Genomic DNA, 16,049 nt, shown 5'->3' on the forward strand with positions numbered 1-16,049 from the left:
AAACAAAACTAAACTACTACGAGCAAAAGAAAACAAACAGTGCAACAGAAAACTAGTTTCACTTCTTCTTCTTTCTCTGATAAACTTTTTGTGCCTTATCTGCAGCCAAGATTTCTCTGAAATCCGCAATAAACTCTTCATGACGGATTTCTGTCCAAAGATTGCCCAAATGTAGAACAGCTAAGTAATCAACAGCTTGATTAGCTTCTTTATAACAAAAAGTAATCCTCCATCTTGCAAACTTTTGTTTCAGAACCATAATTCTTCTCCAAATTTTAAGCACCTTCCAAGGTGGCTTAGGCTCAGAACTAGTAAGAAGATTATAGACAGCTATTGAGTCAATTCCTAAGTGAATATTAAACTTCTGCTTCTGCAGAGCTAGACTTAAACCAAGTTCAACTCCCTATAATTCATGAGCTAGCACAGACCTGACTGGGCCCTCTCCACTAGCAGCTCCTATTACTGCAGCTTCATGATCTCTAATTATGGCTCCAAAACCTCCAGCTGTGACAGTCTTTGATCCATCAGTGTTTATCATAACTTCATCATTCTGAGGATACAACCAGGTGCAGAAGATAATCTCCGGAAGAACAAAAGTACAGTCTATATTCCATCTTCTCATGAAATCTCTAGCAGATAAAGTATCATTCTCCTTACGTTGCATGGCTAGCATTTTAAATCTTACATCTTGTATAATGAGTAAGCTAACTTGATCTTGAGACCCATTTAGAGCTCTAAAGATTCTATTATTACGCTTTGTCCATATACGATAAACAAAGTTGTTAAGCACCAGTTTTTTAATCATGACTACACAGTTAGAGCCTGTAAATGCTTGAGCACACCAGTTAATTTCTGCATCCCAAGAGCTCTCAAGACTCTTAATAATACCCATTTTAAGGATAAGGCCCTTCCAGATGACAGATGAGAATTGACATTCATGAAGCAAGTGATCTTCAGACTCCTCAACAACCCCACATAAAATACAAGAAGAATCTGAGATAGTTCCCCATTTACATAACTTACTTCTAGTTTTTAATATTTTTAAGAGAACTAACCAAGTGATAAAAGAGTGTCTTGGAATGTGATTCTTAAACCAAACTAGATTCTCCCAAACAGGTTTAGGCATATGATCAGTTATAGCATAATAAGTATCTTTCATAGATAAGTTACCTGTTGCACTTGATTTCCAAAAAATTTGATCATCCTCAGCAAGATTAAACTCAGTTAGTGATATGTCCTTCACTACTTCTTTAGTATCATCTTCCATAAAGTCTGGAAACACCCAACCTGCTGTAGATATGAAATCAACCACTTTTGAATTATCATTAGCACCAATAGTTTCTAAAATATGTGGCTCCACCCAATAAACCAAACTCCCTTTTAAGTGCCAATTCTCATATAAGAAGCTGGTAGAGACTTCATTACCCAAGAGAACTCCAATATGTTTCTTTGCTAGCTCTCTATGATCCAAAATTATTCTCCAACACCAAGAAGGATCCTGAGGAATCTTCATAGACCAGAAGTATTTATCTTTGATGAGGTTACTTTTAACCCAAGAAGTCCAAATTGTGTCTTTACCAGATACTAAATCCCAGATGTGCCTTATATTAGCTGCAACATTAGTATACTCAAGATCTTTAATGCCTAAACCTCCTTCTTCATAAGCATGACAAGCATAGCTCCATTTAATAGGATTGTAACTCTTCTTTAGGTCAGGGCCAGCCCATAAGAATCTTTTAAACTTAGTATTCAGCTCCTTTATAACTCTCTTAGGCAAAACAAAACAAGAAAACCAGAAAAAGAGCATTCGACAAAGAACTGACTTTATGAGTAAGGCTCTACCAGGGTAAGCCAAATAGGTTTCAAAAATGAATCCTCTGATCAACTCTTTCAAGAAGTAGTAAGCAATCTTTATAAGAAAGTTTTGTTGATAAAAGAGGAACACCTAAATACTTAACAGGAAATTCTCCCACTGTGCAATCAAGAATTTGAGTAATTTGGAGCAGAGTAGTATCATCCACAGCAGAACAAAACAAAGATGTTTTCTGATTATTAATTACAAGACCTGAGTAGGAGCTAAATTCATAAAGAGCAACTTTTAAAGTTGAGGCAGCAGCAGTAGTTCCTTTGAAAAAAATTAGCACATCATCAGCAAAGCACATGTGAGTTAAACTAGTTAACTTACATCTTGGGTGAAAACCAAACTTCTGCAACTGGAGTTTTTTAAGCAGAGTAGCACTCAACATCTCCATTTCTAACACAAACAGGTAATGAGATATTGGGCAGCCTTGTCTCAAACCTCTCTGTGCTCCAAAAAACCCATAGGGAGAACCATTTATAAGAATAGAGAATTTAGTTGTTTTAATACATAGAGCAATCCAGTTAATAAAGATAGCAGGAAATCCCAACTGTTGTAGAATGTAGAAAATTGCATCCCATTTAACAGTATCATAAGCCTTGCTGATATCAATTTTTAAAGAACACCTTGGAGTACCTTTGGACCTGTGATAATTCCTTACTAATTCATGAGCCACCATGATGTTATCTTGTATAGATCTTCCAGATATGAAAGCTGATTGATTCTTGCTAATTAGACCTTCCAAAATCTTCTTCATTCTTAAGGACAAAATCTTAGTAATGCATAAATCACATTACAACAAGATATAGGTATGTAGTCTAGCACAGTAGAAGGGTTTTTCTTCTTAGCAATTAGGGTAATGAAAGTACTATTAACTTCTTTTAGGAGCTTTAATTTATGAAAAAAGTTTTGAATAGCTGCAAAAAAATCATCTCCCACCAAGGGCCAGCAAGATTTTAAAAAGTGGTTAGTAAAGCCATCAGGTCCAGGTGCCTTACTTGAACCAATAGAGTGCAGAGCAGCAACAATTTCTTCTCTTGTGACAGGCTTTATCAAATCAGCAACATCATCCTGTTGAATACATGCATTTAAGTTGAAGTTGAACACGGACTGAGTAGAAACATCTTCAGGTAAATCACTACCAAACAACTCAGAATGGAATGAGATACATTCCTTAGCAATCTCCTGATCTTCAACCAGCTTAACATTATCTCTATCATATAAAGATATAATACTATTTCTAGATCTTCTTTCTTTGAGAGAATTATGGAAAAAAGAAGTATTTGAATCTCCCAAATTTAGCCACTTTATTCTGGATTGTTGTTTAGCAGCTGCTTCTTCATACTTTGCCAATTTTACATATTCAGCTACATACATTCTTTTTCTTTTTCCAGTCATGATCTAGAGGATAAGATTGCAGAAGAAGTTGGACAAAGTCCATTTTTCCTTTAGCTTGTAACACTTGCTCAGACATATTCTTAAACCTTAGCTTTTTCCATTCAAGAATATCATGTTTAACTCTCTTCATCTTAGTAACAAATTTAATCATTGGGTTACCTCTAACTTCAATGTTCCAAGCCCTTCTAACCACTTCCATAAACTCTTTTTCCTCAGTTAGAAAATTATATAATCTGAAAGGGGGAGGACCATGTTTTCTTCTATCAGCAACAGTGATAATACAAGGAGATTGATCTGAAATACCTGGAAGTAAAAATTCAACTTTTGATATTTGGAATTGTAGAATCCAATCCATATTAACCATTGCTCTATCCAACTTTGACCTGATAATGGTACCATCCTGTTGATAATTTGTCCATGTATAGAAGCAACCAGAGTATTGAAGATCCATAATTTTAGCTTGCTGAACACAATTTGAAAAATCTTGATAATGATAAGGAAAAACAAGAGCACCCCCCACTTTTTCAGAAGGGAAAAGCAGAGAGTTAAAATCTCCCATTAGCACCCAAGGTTTTGTATTGAAAGAAGCAAAACTTATAATAGCATCCCAGAGAGAAGATCTCGTGACATAATAATTTTCTCCATAAATAAAGGTCACCACAAAATTTATCATTGAAGAGAAAGAAATATCAAGAAAAACAGCTTGTGAAGTAGAACTCAAAACTGAAACTTGAACATCTTTAGGATCCCAAGCTATCCAAATTCTACCAACACTATTCACACTATCATTATCCAAGTAACACCAAGAAGGGTTGATATTATTTCTAATTCTAGTTTTATTGTGAGCTTGAACATGAGTTTCTACTAAACCAATCATGGACAACTTATTCAATCTTATTAAATTTTTTACTTATATCTGCTTCAGAGGATCATTTGGACCTCTGATGTTCCAACATCCCATGTTGAAACTCATTTTATTTTAGGCAAAGAAAAGTTACCTCTAGCATATTTCTTCAAATCTGCAACCTTGGGAAATAAATTAATTGCTGGTGGTGGTAATCCCTCTCTCCTTTGAAAATGTGCCCTTGAACCAGAACTAGAGGCTTCAATTTCTTTTGATTTTTGTTGAGCAGCTTGTATCAATGCTTGGAAGTTTTCTTTGTTATGCTCAGTTGGTAACTCATGAGAATTCTCCATACATTTATCCAATATGAAAAATGGATTAGAAGCAATAAATTCATTAACATTATTGTCTTTTCTAGCACTTATCTCCTGTAGAACTGTAGTAAATTCTTGTGCTGGGACAACAGAGTCAGTATCCATTGTAGTCTGTGAAACTTCCTTATTTATAACTTCAGTAACCTTTTCAGAATTTTGTGTTCCTGTTTTGGATTTTGTAATCCACCCTTCTTCATCAATATTTGTAGTAACTTTTTTTTGCACCCATTTTTGAACAACTTTTGGTGAAGACTTCACATGTTTTGGACAGTTTAAAGAACGATGACCAAATAATGCACATTCAGTACATTTTGGGGGTTTCCAAGAATACTCCATTTTAATCTCAACTTTATCCTTACCTCCTAGAGTAAATGTGAATGAATCAAGAAATTCACAAGTGATATCTACTTCCACACATATTCTTGCATAATTCATTCTAGTCTTATTCAAAGTTTGTGTGTCCATCATTAGAGGTTTTCCTAGAAAGTTAGCTATCATACTCAGCCCCTTCTTGTTCCACATGAATAATGGGTCATTCCTAAAATTCATCCAAACTGGAAGTGATTTCAATTCAGCAATATCTTGTTCTACTGTTCTAGACCAAGGTTTAATAATGAATAATCGATTTGAAATAAACATAAAACCCATTTCTAATGCACGAACTCTATCTTCAGCGCATTGAAAATCAAAGATAAACATACTCTCCCCATGAATAGTCATTTGAATGTTACCTTTAGGTTTCCAAGCTCGATTAACAACATTACATACCCAATTGAAGGGTAATCTTCATCCAACAGAAGCTCCAATTACTTTGTCTTCACACAATCTAATATCTTCATCAAAAACTTTATATGGAATATCCATAGCTTTCTTTCCATCAATTACAGGAAACGAATAAAAATCCATGTTAGCAGAAATAACTGGCTCCATCTGTTTATCAAACAAAGAAGACCACCCAGCTCTTGAAACTGTAGAACCAGAAGAAGGGCCGTTTTCAAACCCTGGAGGAATAATAGGATCTGAAAATTGATTATTCCCAGAATCAGTAACAACTTTAGATACCTCCAAACTAGGTACCTCTAGGGGTATGGAGGAAACCACTAGAGGATTTGATGCCGGAGAAGAAGACTGCATCTCGCCAGAGGAGATGCGAAGAAAAAACTCAGAAACCCTAACTTGGAAATCATCCCCAAATCGCCCTTGACTTTGGCCGTCTCAGTTTGACTTTGACAAACCTCCAAATGTGGTAATAATATTACAGTTCTACAGTTGCTCATATGTATATATGTATTTTTTGGTGGACAACAAATAAACAAAGTAAATACAAGAGAACTGAGCGTCAATGAAACAACACTGATCCTACATTTTCGTATGCTCCAGAACAAACAAGTGTTATTCATTTGAATAACAGGTGCAAAAATGGTACGTAACAAGCTTCCACATTTCATAATTGAACACATGGTCACCATAATCCCCACAGAGTTCAGCGTGCAACAAAATGATACTACCTCTGTCCCACTATTAAGTGACCTAGTGTATAACTAAATTTAGTATACACTGGGTCACTTAATAGTGGGACGTAGGGAGTACTACTAGAGCTGGCAAACAAGCCAAAACCCGCGGGTTAACCCGTGCCCGGCCCGTGAAAACCCGAACCCGGCTCGGCTTGTTTTGAAACAAGCCGGGTTCGGGTTGGAGAAATGTCGGCTTGTGAGTAAACGGGTTAACCCGTCCCGGCCCGTGAATCCGCGGGTTCAACCCGTAAACCCGTGACTGAGCTATCTTCACCTATAAAAGACACGGATGAATGAATCCTATCACTTGAAAACTTACTTATAGGTATTGTACAGAATGAAACTTACTTACATCGGACAAATACAAAACACGAAGGAACCAGTATCAAGATCAACGTACTTCATCTAACAAAGGCATGATTTCCTTCTGCACCTGATGGGTATGCAAGAAGAACGCATACGCCTTATTCAGAATCAAAATTAGCAATCAAAAATAAGATATTCAGTGCCTGCATCGGGTTGTACCTTCGGTTGTTTAATTCCCGAAATAAGACCACATTCATAGAGAGACTCTGAAACGTCACAGACAACATATTCATATAACAAGTTATGATGGATTCGTTTGGTGGACGGTTGAAGGATTACACGCGTGAATTTCCAGTGCCTTCATGTAAAAGATGAGCACAATGAGATGGATTTAACAGAGCTCTACGTTTCCATTTATTTGTTGACTCTGATGGAATTCTGACAGCACCATTTCCAATCATGTTGCTTCCAACTGAGACAGTGACAGATAAATGAATTTTGACAAATGAAGGGTGTAAAAAACCCAGAAGAATCTTGAAACTCTCGCTCTCCCTACAACATTAGGCCATACAGTTTATTACTACTGCCAAAAGTCTACTTTGCTTAACAGTGCATAACAGGCTGTAGGTAAAATACGGACTACCTTATTTCAGCTGATACCAAAAAAAAACAAAACAGAATCAAGATTCTAGTTGCTCGAAAACAACCCATACACGGACAGCACATTCCCGGAACACTGGATGCTTAACACGCGCTCTATAAAGAAATAAATATACAAGCCTCTACTTACCACATGTTCTTGTTTCTTTTCCTGTAACAATGTTAGTACTAGTACTACTTCATCATCTTCTATTTTTAATTTCTGGGTTCTTCTTCTTTCATGAATTCATAGATGGGTTTTGTGAATTTGATACAGGAAATTCAATCCCATATTCTTATAGTGTTTTAGAAAATTTGTTCTTGTTTCTTCACCTGCAACAATGTGAGTTCCTTATCTTCAGTTCTGAAACGGGCGGGCTAACCCGTGAACCCGGGGTTCAACCCGTTACGGGCACGGGTTGAAGAAATGACAACCCGTGAAGAATTTCAACCCGCGGGTTTCAACCCGTATTAACCCGAACCTGTGGAACCCGTAACGGGCAAGCCCCGGCCCGCCCGTTTGCCAGCTCTAAGTACTACCTAATGATCACCACCTTTACTTTAGTGAAAGGGATACAGCAAAATTTGTGCGTTCAACGCTCCTTTTCTTGATCATTTGAACATGGGCCATCTTTACATGAGATTCCCATTCCCACAAATTCCAAAACAATTGCATCTTTTTTTCTTTAGATCTCATCAATGGTTGACATGTAGGGTTTCATATTATTACACTTTCCCACTTTTAGATTTTGCTAGAAGTTTTTCTTTTTTCTATCTTCTCTTTTGGAGGTTTGGTCTTATACCCCCTCAAAACTCGTTTTAACTAGTAATCAATTTGGAAACACCAAGGTAGTGCAAAAAGAAAAACAGACAGTGCCAACATAATTTTCTATTGAAGAGATTATCATTCTTACAATTACAGTTCACATAATAACAGCTTCATCTCTTGATAAGGTAAGACCAACCGCATGCTAAACTCGATCTTGTTTCAAGAATGGGACATTGTTTACCCAGTATTTCTTGATCGAATCAACAACTTTAACTGTTAATGCTTCATCTTCAGGATAATAAGCAATGGGATCAGATAATAGAGGATCAGGACAACTACGAAAGCCTTCTAATGTTGCATGAAGACAGTAGGCCGAATAGGTTAGATGGTATCCACCTTCTTGGACAATTAGTACTCGTCCACTGCTGTGTTTATCAGCTAGCTTCTTGACTGTTCGCCCAATTTCTCGATACCCATCCATTGTCAAACACTGCCTTCCATTTGGATCAAACTGTAACAGAAAACAAGAGTATTCATTCAGATTGGATGAACCTTCATTTGACATGAGCAAATAAGCCTAATTGTGACTGACAAGATACAATATTAAGCACTCATATGGAATGCTAGAAATTCCCATATATGGTCAAGAATAGATACAAAAGAACAATTTGCAAATATAACTGTCTATGATAATTTGAGTAAATGAAAATGAACATCAAGTAATATCAATTCAACACGAAAGAGATGTTAGGGATCGTAGCTAGTAAGCCCATGTGCAGTCTGCAGACAAATGCTACTGTACCAAGAGTTAGAAATTGATGATTTTAACTCTTCTAAGATATATCTCACATAGTGACCCAAAAAGCAAGTGTTAGAATAGTTCAGCCCCTTATAGGAATAGCGGATTTAACTAACTTGCTATGTTATGCAAATCAATGACAAAAGAGTGAAGGAAAATACTCACAGCACTCGAATCCTGTCCAACAACCAACACCACCATGCACGGCTCAAACTTTTCAACAGCTGGAACAACCAATTCATTCATTGCATACTGATAACCCTTATCCCCTGATCCATTAGGCAGAGGTATATTCAAATTAAACCCAAACCCATTCCCTTCACCAAGCTCATCAATAGATCCATTCTGCGGATGGGACGAACCCCACGTCCCATGATTCATATGGAGTGATATAGTCAGAACATTTTCCCATGCATAAAACCCTTCCGCTGTTCCGTTCCCGTAATGAACATCAATATCAATCACCACAACGCTTTTACAACCAGAATTTAAAGCCAAATTCACGGCTAAACCAGCATTATTAAGAAAACAATAACCATCTGCTCGAGTAGGCTGAGCATGATGACCCGGAGGTCTTACTAATGAATACGAAATCTTTCCATGACCATCCATTATGTTCTGCATCGCTTTTAAGGTTGTACCAGCAGCAAGAAGAGCAGCATCCCATGAACCAGGGTTTAATATAGTTCCTGAGCAGAGCTGTTTCTTTCCACCCGCTTTATCAATTTCTACTAGCTCATTTATATAATCTGAAATTTCAATATGTAAACAAAACCTCAAAATAAGCTCAGATAAGGTCAAATTTTGGGCATTTGTTATCAGCCTAAGTGTGGTTAAACTACCGAGACATCAATGGGTTTACACTAAAATTAACGTATGAATCAGAAATGAAATTTTAACCGGATCCAATTTGAAGCATTAAATACCTGGAGTATGAAAAGAATAGAGTTCAGGTATGAGAGCAGCTCTTCCTTGATGCCAAGAGATGTAAGGAGAAATTGGACCTTTTTTAAGGATGGAAACCATGTTTTTAACTCTATCTGAGTTTTCTGGATGTTTCTCTAAGATTTCAAGGAAACCTGGATCATGTAAAGTATCAAAAACACCAGTTCCAGTGTCATGTTTGAGCATTCCTTCATGCCAGAATACATCGATCTTTACTTCAGATACTGAAGAAGATGAATTAGGGTGAGTTAAGGCCATTGTTGTATTGTTTTGGACTTGTGAATCTGAGAACTCAGTAAGGATTTAGAGAGATTTGGATACAGCAGTTATACCTACCTACCTTTCAAGAGACATGCTTTTGTCATGATTTTTTTTGAATCGGATCGGTAAATCGACTCGTTGCACAGATATTTTAGATGCCGTTGAGTGTGAAAGGTATGTTGACCCGATCTAAACTATACGGAGTATATAAATTTGTACAATTAAGGTAATAAATATATCCATCATTCCTTTTACGAGAATATTGATCCAAAAATTAAATTCCTTATAAACTTTATACATCATAAATTATATATCTTTTAGTTTTTTTTTTATATATTTCATATTTATAATCCTCCAAACAATTTAAGGTAGTTTTTATTGCTACAATTTGTATTAAAATAAAATAGGTGTTTTGGGGTAAAAACTGATTCTGCTGTTTTTTGTAAATTTGGGTGTGTTGATGAGAAACGAATTCAAACCCTAAACAAATGCACTGCACGGGAGTACTTTAAATTCGAGAGATCAATCTGTAAGACTCTGGCCTAAACCAAAAAATGGTCGTTCCAGATTCAATTCGGTTACAAAGTGAAGGAGAAGGGTTGATCTTAGGGAGGGAAGCGAAGAAGGTGTTTGAGATCAGAATTTTGAATTATGAAAGTGTTGTTGTTTTATGACTTGTATCAGAATATGATTTCTGGATACTTGTGTTGATAACACTTGTGTTCTTATTGTCGAAATAGATTGAAAACCTATTTATACAAGTCATTGAGCGCACCCTGATCTCGTAGGAAGTGGAGGAGATTAAGTAGTGGAGTAGTGGGGTTGTGTAAGAGGTGGTGATCATCACGTTTCCATTATGAGGGAAGACTAGTCACACCTTCACCCACTACTCCCATCGTTGTTAACCGCCCGTCCTTTCCTGACACTTTCTCGTAGTGGGCGCGTTGCACGCCGCACGCTGTAAACCGACAGACCGATACCCCAATGAGATTCCCCCAGTTTGCAAGTCACAGAATAGCACGTGGCGCTATTAGGTCAAATAACTAAGTTATTTGTGAAGCCGATATTCATAAAATATCGTATGTATTCGATGCACGTAAAACATCGCTTTTAAGCAAGCAACTCAAAATAATCGACGCGCATAGAGCATCGTTGTTTTAGAGCTTGTCTAAATTAGTCGCGAGTCGATCGTCTTAAAAAGAAGAGCGTGACCGGCACCTTTGGGCGATCATTTGGTAGCTCTAGGGGTGAGCTACTGCTTGGTCGATCACTCCCTGTAGGCGACTGGAGGATGATAGCCATTCTAAAATCCTGCCGGTTGATCTAAATTAGATCTGGATCGCTCAAATCGGCTAGCCAAGTTGAGTGGCCGAGACTATTTGCGGTAGTTAATGACTGTTGTTGGAGCAGCGCGAAGGGCCATCTTTGGGCGATCGTTTGGGATCGCACGGGCGAGCTATATCTCGGACGATTGCTCCTTACGGGAGGGGGTGACCGGTGATCATAGAGGCACCCCATCGATCATCTAGTATCTGATCTAAGCCGTCCGACCAAGCTAGCGAAGTTGGACGGACGAGATGGTTTTGCGGAAGCTACTTGCTCTCGTTGATTTAGGGTTTGGAAGCCGTGCTGCCAACCCTAGTTTGGCTAATCGAATCAAAGTGCTGGGCGCTGATTTGAACAGGCCGATCAGCCATGTGAAAAGACGGGCCGCTTGTGAGCACGCTGACATCTCCTGGGCCATCTAAAATTAGATCTAAGCCACTCGATTCGGCTGGCGAAGATGGGTGGTCATGATCGATTCGCGACAGTAGCATACTGCCGCAAATATAAATTAGGGTTTTAAAATGGCCGCGTCCACCCTAGTTCGATCGAACGTTTTGATGTGTCATTGACTTCTCATAAGAAAGTCGATCGACCGAGAATGAAATTGGGGCGGCGGTGAACGCATTGGTATCTCTTTGATCGTGCGGGACACGATCTAGGTCGTCCAACTTGGCTGGCTAAGTTGGATGGATGTGATGATTTGAAATAGTTGTATGTTGTCGCAACCCAAATTAGGGCTTTGGATTGACCAAGGGAGAAGTTGGGACGCCAATGGGTATGCTGACGCCTCTTTGATCATTCCAAGGAATATCTCAGCCGTCCAATTAGGCTGGCTAAGTTGGACGGTCATGATGTAGCACGAACACCCATATTAGGGTTAATGTTTGAAGTGCTTGCGGGTGTACTAGATGGAATCCGTTTGGTCGGGATGTTAGTGGGCCTGTCGGTGGTCATCATGATGATCACCTAGTTCCGTTGGAAGTAGGCTAGGCCTGTTGAATTATGTGGCCAAATCGTTTTTTAAGACTGATATGGACAGTCTATATTTTCCTTAAGGAATATAAACGCGTTCGATCGCGCTAACTTTTGATTAAAAAGTGTGTAAACACGCTGATCTCTTTATAGAGAGTGGTGTGGCCTACGTGAGTGTTTTCATGCAGGTCTCAATACTAACACTTTGGGAGATTCAAGCTACTCCACTGCGAGTGAACATTAATCGTCATGTCATGCCAATATTGAGAGTTCGGATGGGAACATTGCATAAGAAAATACTAGGCAGGAAATGCATTAGCGAATAATGCCGGTGGAAGATAAAATTCACAGAATATTTGGGAATGTTATTGCACGCACCATTCTGAGTAAATTTCATATATACAAATATATTGAATTGCTCAATACATATGTGAGCGAAGAGGCTTAAACACTCATTGATTTTAAATGGCTTCTGTTCCTTTATAGGATGACAGCACATTAAATATAGGATTTACGATTTTAGCCCTTGAACTAAAAACCACCATCAACATTAAGTCCCCTTCTTAGTACGTAACAGTGACATTGTTGCGGGGTAAGCACTAGATGGTGACAAATAAAGATAAAACTTATGAGACAAAGTTAGATGTTAACAGGAGAGATGGGTCGGCCTTTCCTTGGAACATGTCACGTTCAAGAGGCGTCCATGTGAGCGTTACCCTAGCATGATGTCGGTTGGCCCCAGGTAGATTAGGCATACGGTTGGTTGGGATCTCAAACTATTCATGACGACATCATAATCCTCGACTCTGATGCGGACGAGCCCTATCATGAGGAATATCCTTAAAAGGCTGCTGAAGTAATTTTTGAAAAATATGTTGAAGCAGCTCCCCAAGAGAACGTTGATGTAGCTTCCGAAAAGGGTGTTGAAGCGGCTCGAGAGGATGTTGAAGCAGCTCCTGGAGAGGACTCTAGTGAAGCCGCCCTTGGCCCTGGCGATGATGACACTTCTTTGATGTTTAGTAGTCTTTGTTTCATGCGGCTAGAGCCAAGGCTTGATCGAATAATAATCCCTCATTCATGCTGATTTTATGATTTTATGTCCCCAGTTGGATGAATGAATGAAATCTCCCGACTAAGAAATCCAAATTCTTAGAAAGATCTCGCAATATCTCGAAACTTTATATGTAGCGCTCTCGGTAAGGTTAGAGTAGAGCATGTGTACATGATTTTGCAATCTGAGATCTCCCATTCTTTTGTTTAATGTTCCCCTTGCAGATTACATGCTTCTTGAAGATTTGCGGCGTGCCGGATAGGTATGTAGAAGGATAGACGTTGTGTCGCGAATCTAGAGACCCAATAAGCCGCATATTTTTAGCTAAATGGATGAGAGAGGCCTTATCTTCAATTGACGACATGTGCATCGTGATTTCTGAAGAAGTAATTGCAAACTGGGAGTGTCACTGGGTATTGCGCCACCTTCAGATTCAGTGCTTCCCAGCCCGTGAAATGATTTCCAAAATTCAAAAATTGCATAATGAAATGGACAGAAACTCCTCTAGGGATCATGTCAGTCAAAAGAGGTGGTGGTTGAGAAAACCGTCTCAATGTTGAGGCAGGCTGCTTTTTGGGATATATTTAAGGACTTCATTCCAAGCGACATCTTTTGAACCGTCTTCTGAATCTTGGATGGTTGTATGGAATGGGATGCGATGAGCAGTCCCCAGTTACACTTCAGATTCGATGGCGTGGCTGGATATGTGAAAATATCTCCGACTTATACTTTTGGAGTCTTTGGTGCACATGTACGTCTTCATGTTGAGAAATTTCTGCGGCTCGTAAAGCTTCAACAGTGATGATGCTGATATTATAAATAAACCAGTTGAGGGACGTGAAGGCATCATGTGCTGGCAGTCCCCAGATGTAATTATCCCGAGCTTATTTTCCCTTGAAAGACGTACTTCCACTGTATTTGCCGGTAAGGTGGTTGACGAATTGATGAAGGCGGCAATCTTTTAGATTCGTCATTTGTTGATCAATGGGCGGGAGTCGCTCTTGATAGATTTGTATTTTATCCAAACTTTTGGCAGCCCATGTACCCCTCCCGTAGGAAATTGGAAATCTAGAAACACCGAATCTGACTTTATCGGCGATGTGGTTGTTCATGCGCAACTTCGTGCATGCCTTGGGTATGCGTCACTGAGTTCTGTGGAAGGTATGATTCGGTCGGTCTGGCTTGCTGAGGCGTGACTTTCTTCTTTGATTCTTCATTGATAACAGTGCTTATGGATGGTTGAACCAAATACTGCTTGTCGGTCAGGCGCCTCCCAAACAGGGAGGTGATGATACTCTTACGCTGCATCTTTGAAAAGTGGTAACCTTGTCACGGTTATGACTTATTGGTTGACCGTCTCTTCTGGGTTGAAAAGGTCCTTGACAGTGAAGGGATTCCGTGTTGAGCCTCAGTCCCCAAGCGTGATTTACATGGTTCTATCTTGTATGGTCGGTGGGTTTACCATAATAAAGATATCGCCATCTCGCCTCCGTGACTCTATTACTTCTCCACGGGAAAATAAAATATGATGAAGTTCGGATTACCTTTGTCCGTAGTGGTTGTTTCTATGGTGAAGCTCGGGCTGGTATCAACAAACGAGCAACAACGGTTCTTGGAAGCAGATGTGATCACAAGAGATTGGCAGGGGGAGGCGTGATAGTTACGGGAACAAACTTGGCAGTCTTCATATAGTGGTAGATATTGTCTCGTTATTAGAGGGAGAAGCTAATGATGGAGCCGATAGCTTCCTTGATGTTTCCTCATGGAATGGAAAAGAGGGAGACAATCTCCTGCCCACGAGTATCCACTGAGCTTCGACTTGATAGATGTTGTCACGCTGGGTTTCTGAGGAAATAATTTGGATGAGAGTTGGAGTTGGACCCTATGTTGATGAGGATCGTACGAGTTACTGATCATGAGGCTGTCTTTGCGTCTACGTTGCGTTTCATAGACGTCCGGGAATATCGCTGGTCTTTGACAATACGTCTGCTCTCTTGAGTATGTCCTCGTCTTTGGACATCTTGGAATCATAATGATAGCGTGTTTGTGTCTCTCTAAATTCAGCATCTTTGAGATGGGTAGTACTGATCAGTCCCCAGCCACACTCCTTTGCGTTTATCATCTTTGGATCGTGTCTTTGAGGAGTAGGGAAGTTCCCTCATGCGAATAACTTAACTAACAGATTGTGTAAATATGATGAAGCTCTTGACATGGAGAGTCCGTATGTACCTCTTAAGTCCCAGGTGAAACCTCCTTCGGTAATGCAACCACTTCTTCCACGGGAGACGAGATTCTAAAAGCGTCTCTCACCGATGTTGTTGCCGTCGAGCCAGATATGGTATATCTTGGACGTTGTTTTATCATTGTGACAGTCGTGCATGTGGTACTGAAGTTAGAGTTGGCGGTTTTGGACGCGCAAGATGTTGTACCTCGGTGATTTTCCTCTTGCTGCTTCAGTGAAACTTCTTACAGAAGGCTGAAGGTTGTATTGCCTGTTGGTGATATGTATGCTTCCACGAATATCATGAGGCTCTTCACTCCTGGCAGTCCTGGTTCTTTCTAGCAGGGCAAGTGCTATTGTAGCTGAAGGTTTAGCAGCTTCACAAAGTTCAGAGGATGCCTGAAAGCGCAGATTCTCCAGCATAGCACGATAGACAGGTACCATCCTATTAATGCATAATTCCACCAATCGTTGTTCATTCATATTTGGATCGTGACAATCCAGTGCCTGAATTCTGAACCTCATGACATAATCATTTGGATGTTCATTGTTTCGTTGGAACATCCTCCCCAAGTCTGAGAAAGTGATTTGCTCAGACACGAAGAAATATTTCTTGTAGAAAGCAGTGACCATGTCACACCAGTTGGATATGCAGTGCCATCATAGAGTGAAAAATGAGGGGAAGAGTATCCTCTCGGGAGAGGAACTCTTTGCACATCAGGAGGATACGGAGGTTGATGCTGGTGCATGTCTACCAGGTTTTCTTTGCCTC

General features: G+C 39.4%; 3 protein-coding genes across 3 annotated transcripts; all 3 read right to left on the reverse strand.

Moving 5' to 3' along the window:
- Positions 1–58: 58 nt before the first annotated feature.
- Positions 59–2,615, reverse strand: LOC113312217. Its single transcript, XM_026560973.1, has 3 exons — positions 1,887–2,615; positions 429–1,768; positions 59–308 (listed from the first exon to the last, which is right to left on the reverse strand). The coding sequence occupies exons 1-3, from the start codon at positions 2,613–2,615 to the stop codon at positions 59–61; spliced, it is 2,319 nt and encodes a 772-aa protein (XP_026416758.1).
- A 2-nt stretch (positions 2,616–2,617) lies between these two features.
- Positions 2,618–5,194, reverse strand: LOC113312218. The gene is made up of 3 exons (XM_026560974.1): positions 4,255–5,194; positions 3,321–4,120; positions 2,618–3,259 (listed from the first exon to the last, which is right to left on the reverse strand). The coding sequence occupies exons 1-3, from the start codon at positions 5,192–5,194 to the stop codon at positions 2,618–2,620; spliced, it is 2,382 nt and encodes a 793-aa protein (XP_026416759.1).
- Positions 5,195–7,783: 2,589 nt separating this feature from the next.
- LOC113313883 (histone deacetylase 8-like) lies at positions 7,784–9,784 on the reverse strand. The gene is made up of 3 exons (XM_026562663.1): positions 9,428–9,784; positions 8,667–9,250; positions 7,784–8,213 (listed from the first exon to the last, which is right to left on the reverse strand). Exons 1-3 carry the CDS (start codon positions 9,702–9,704, stop codon positions 7,905–7,907), a joined length of 1,170 nt encoding a protein of 389 aa, XP_026418448.1. The 5' UTR covers positions 9,705–9,784; the 3' UTR covers positions 7,784–7,904.
- Between the last annotated feature and the right edge of the window lie 6,265 nt (positions 9,785–16,049).

This window comes from Papaver somniferum, chromosome 9 (genome assembly GCF_003573695.1).
Source record: "Papaver somniferum cultivar HN1 chromosome 9, ASM357369v1, whole genome shotgun sequence".
NCBI classification, from domain to species: domain Eukaryota; kingdom Viridiplantae; phylum Streptophyta; class Magnoliopsida; order Ranunculales; family Papaveraceae; genus Papaver; species Papaver somniferum.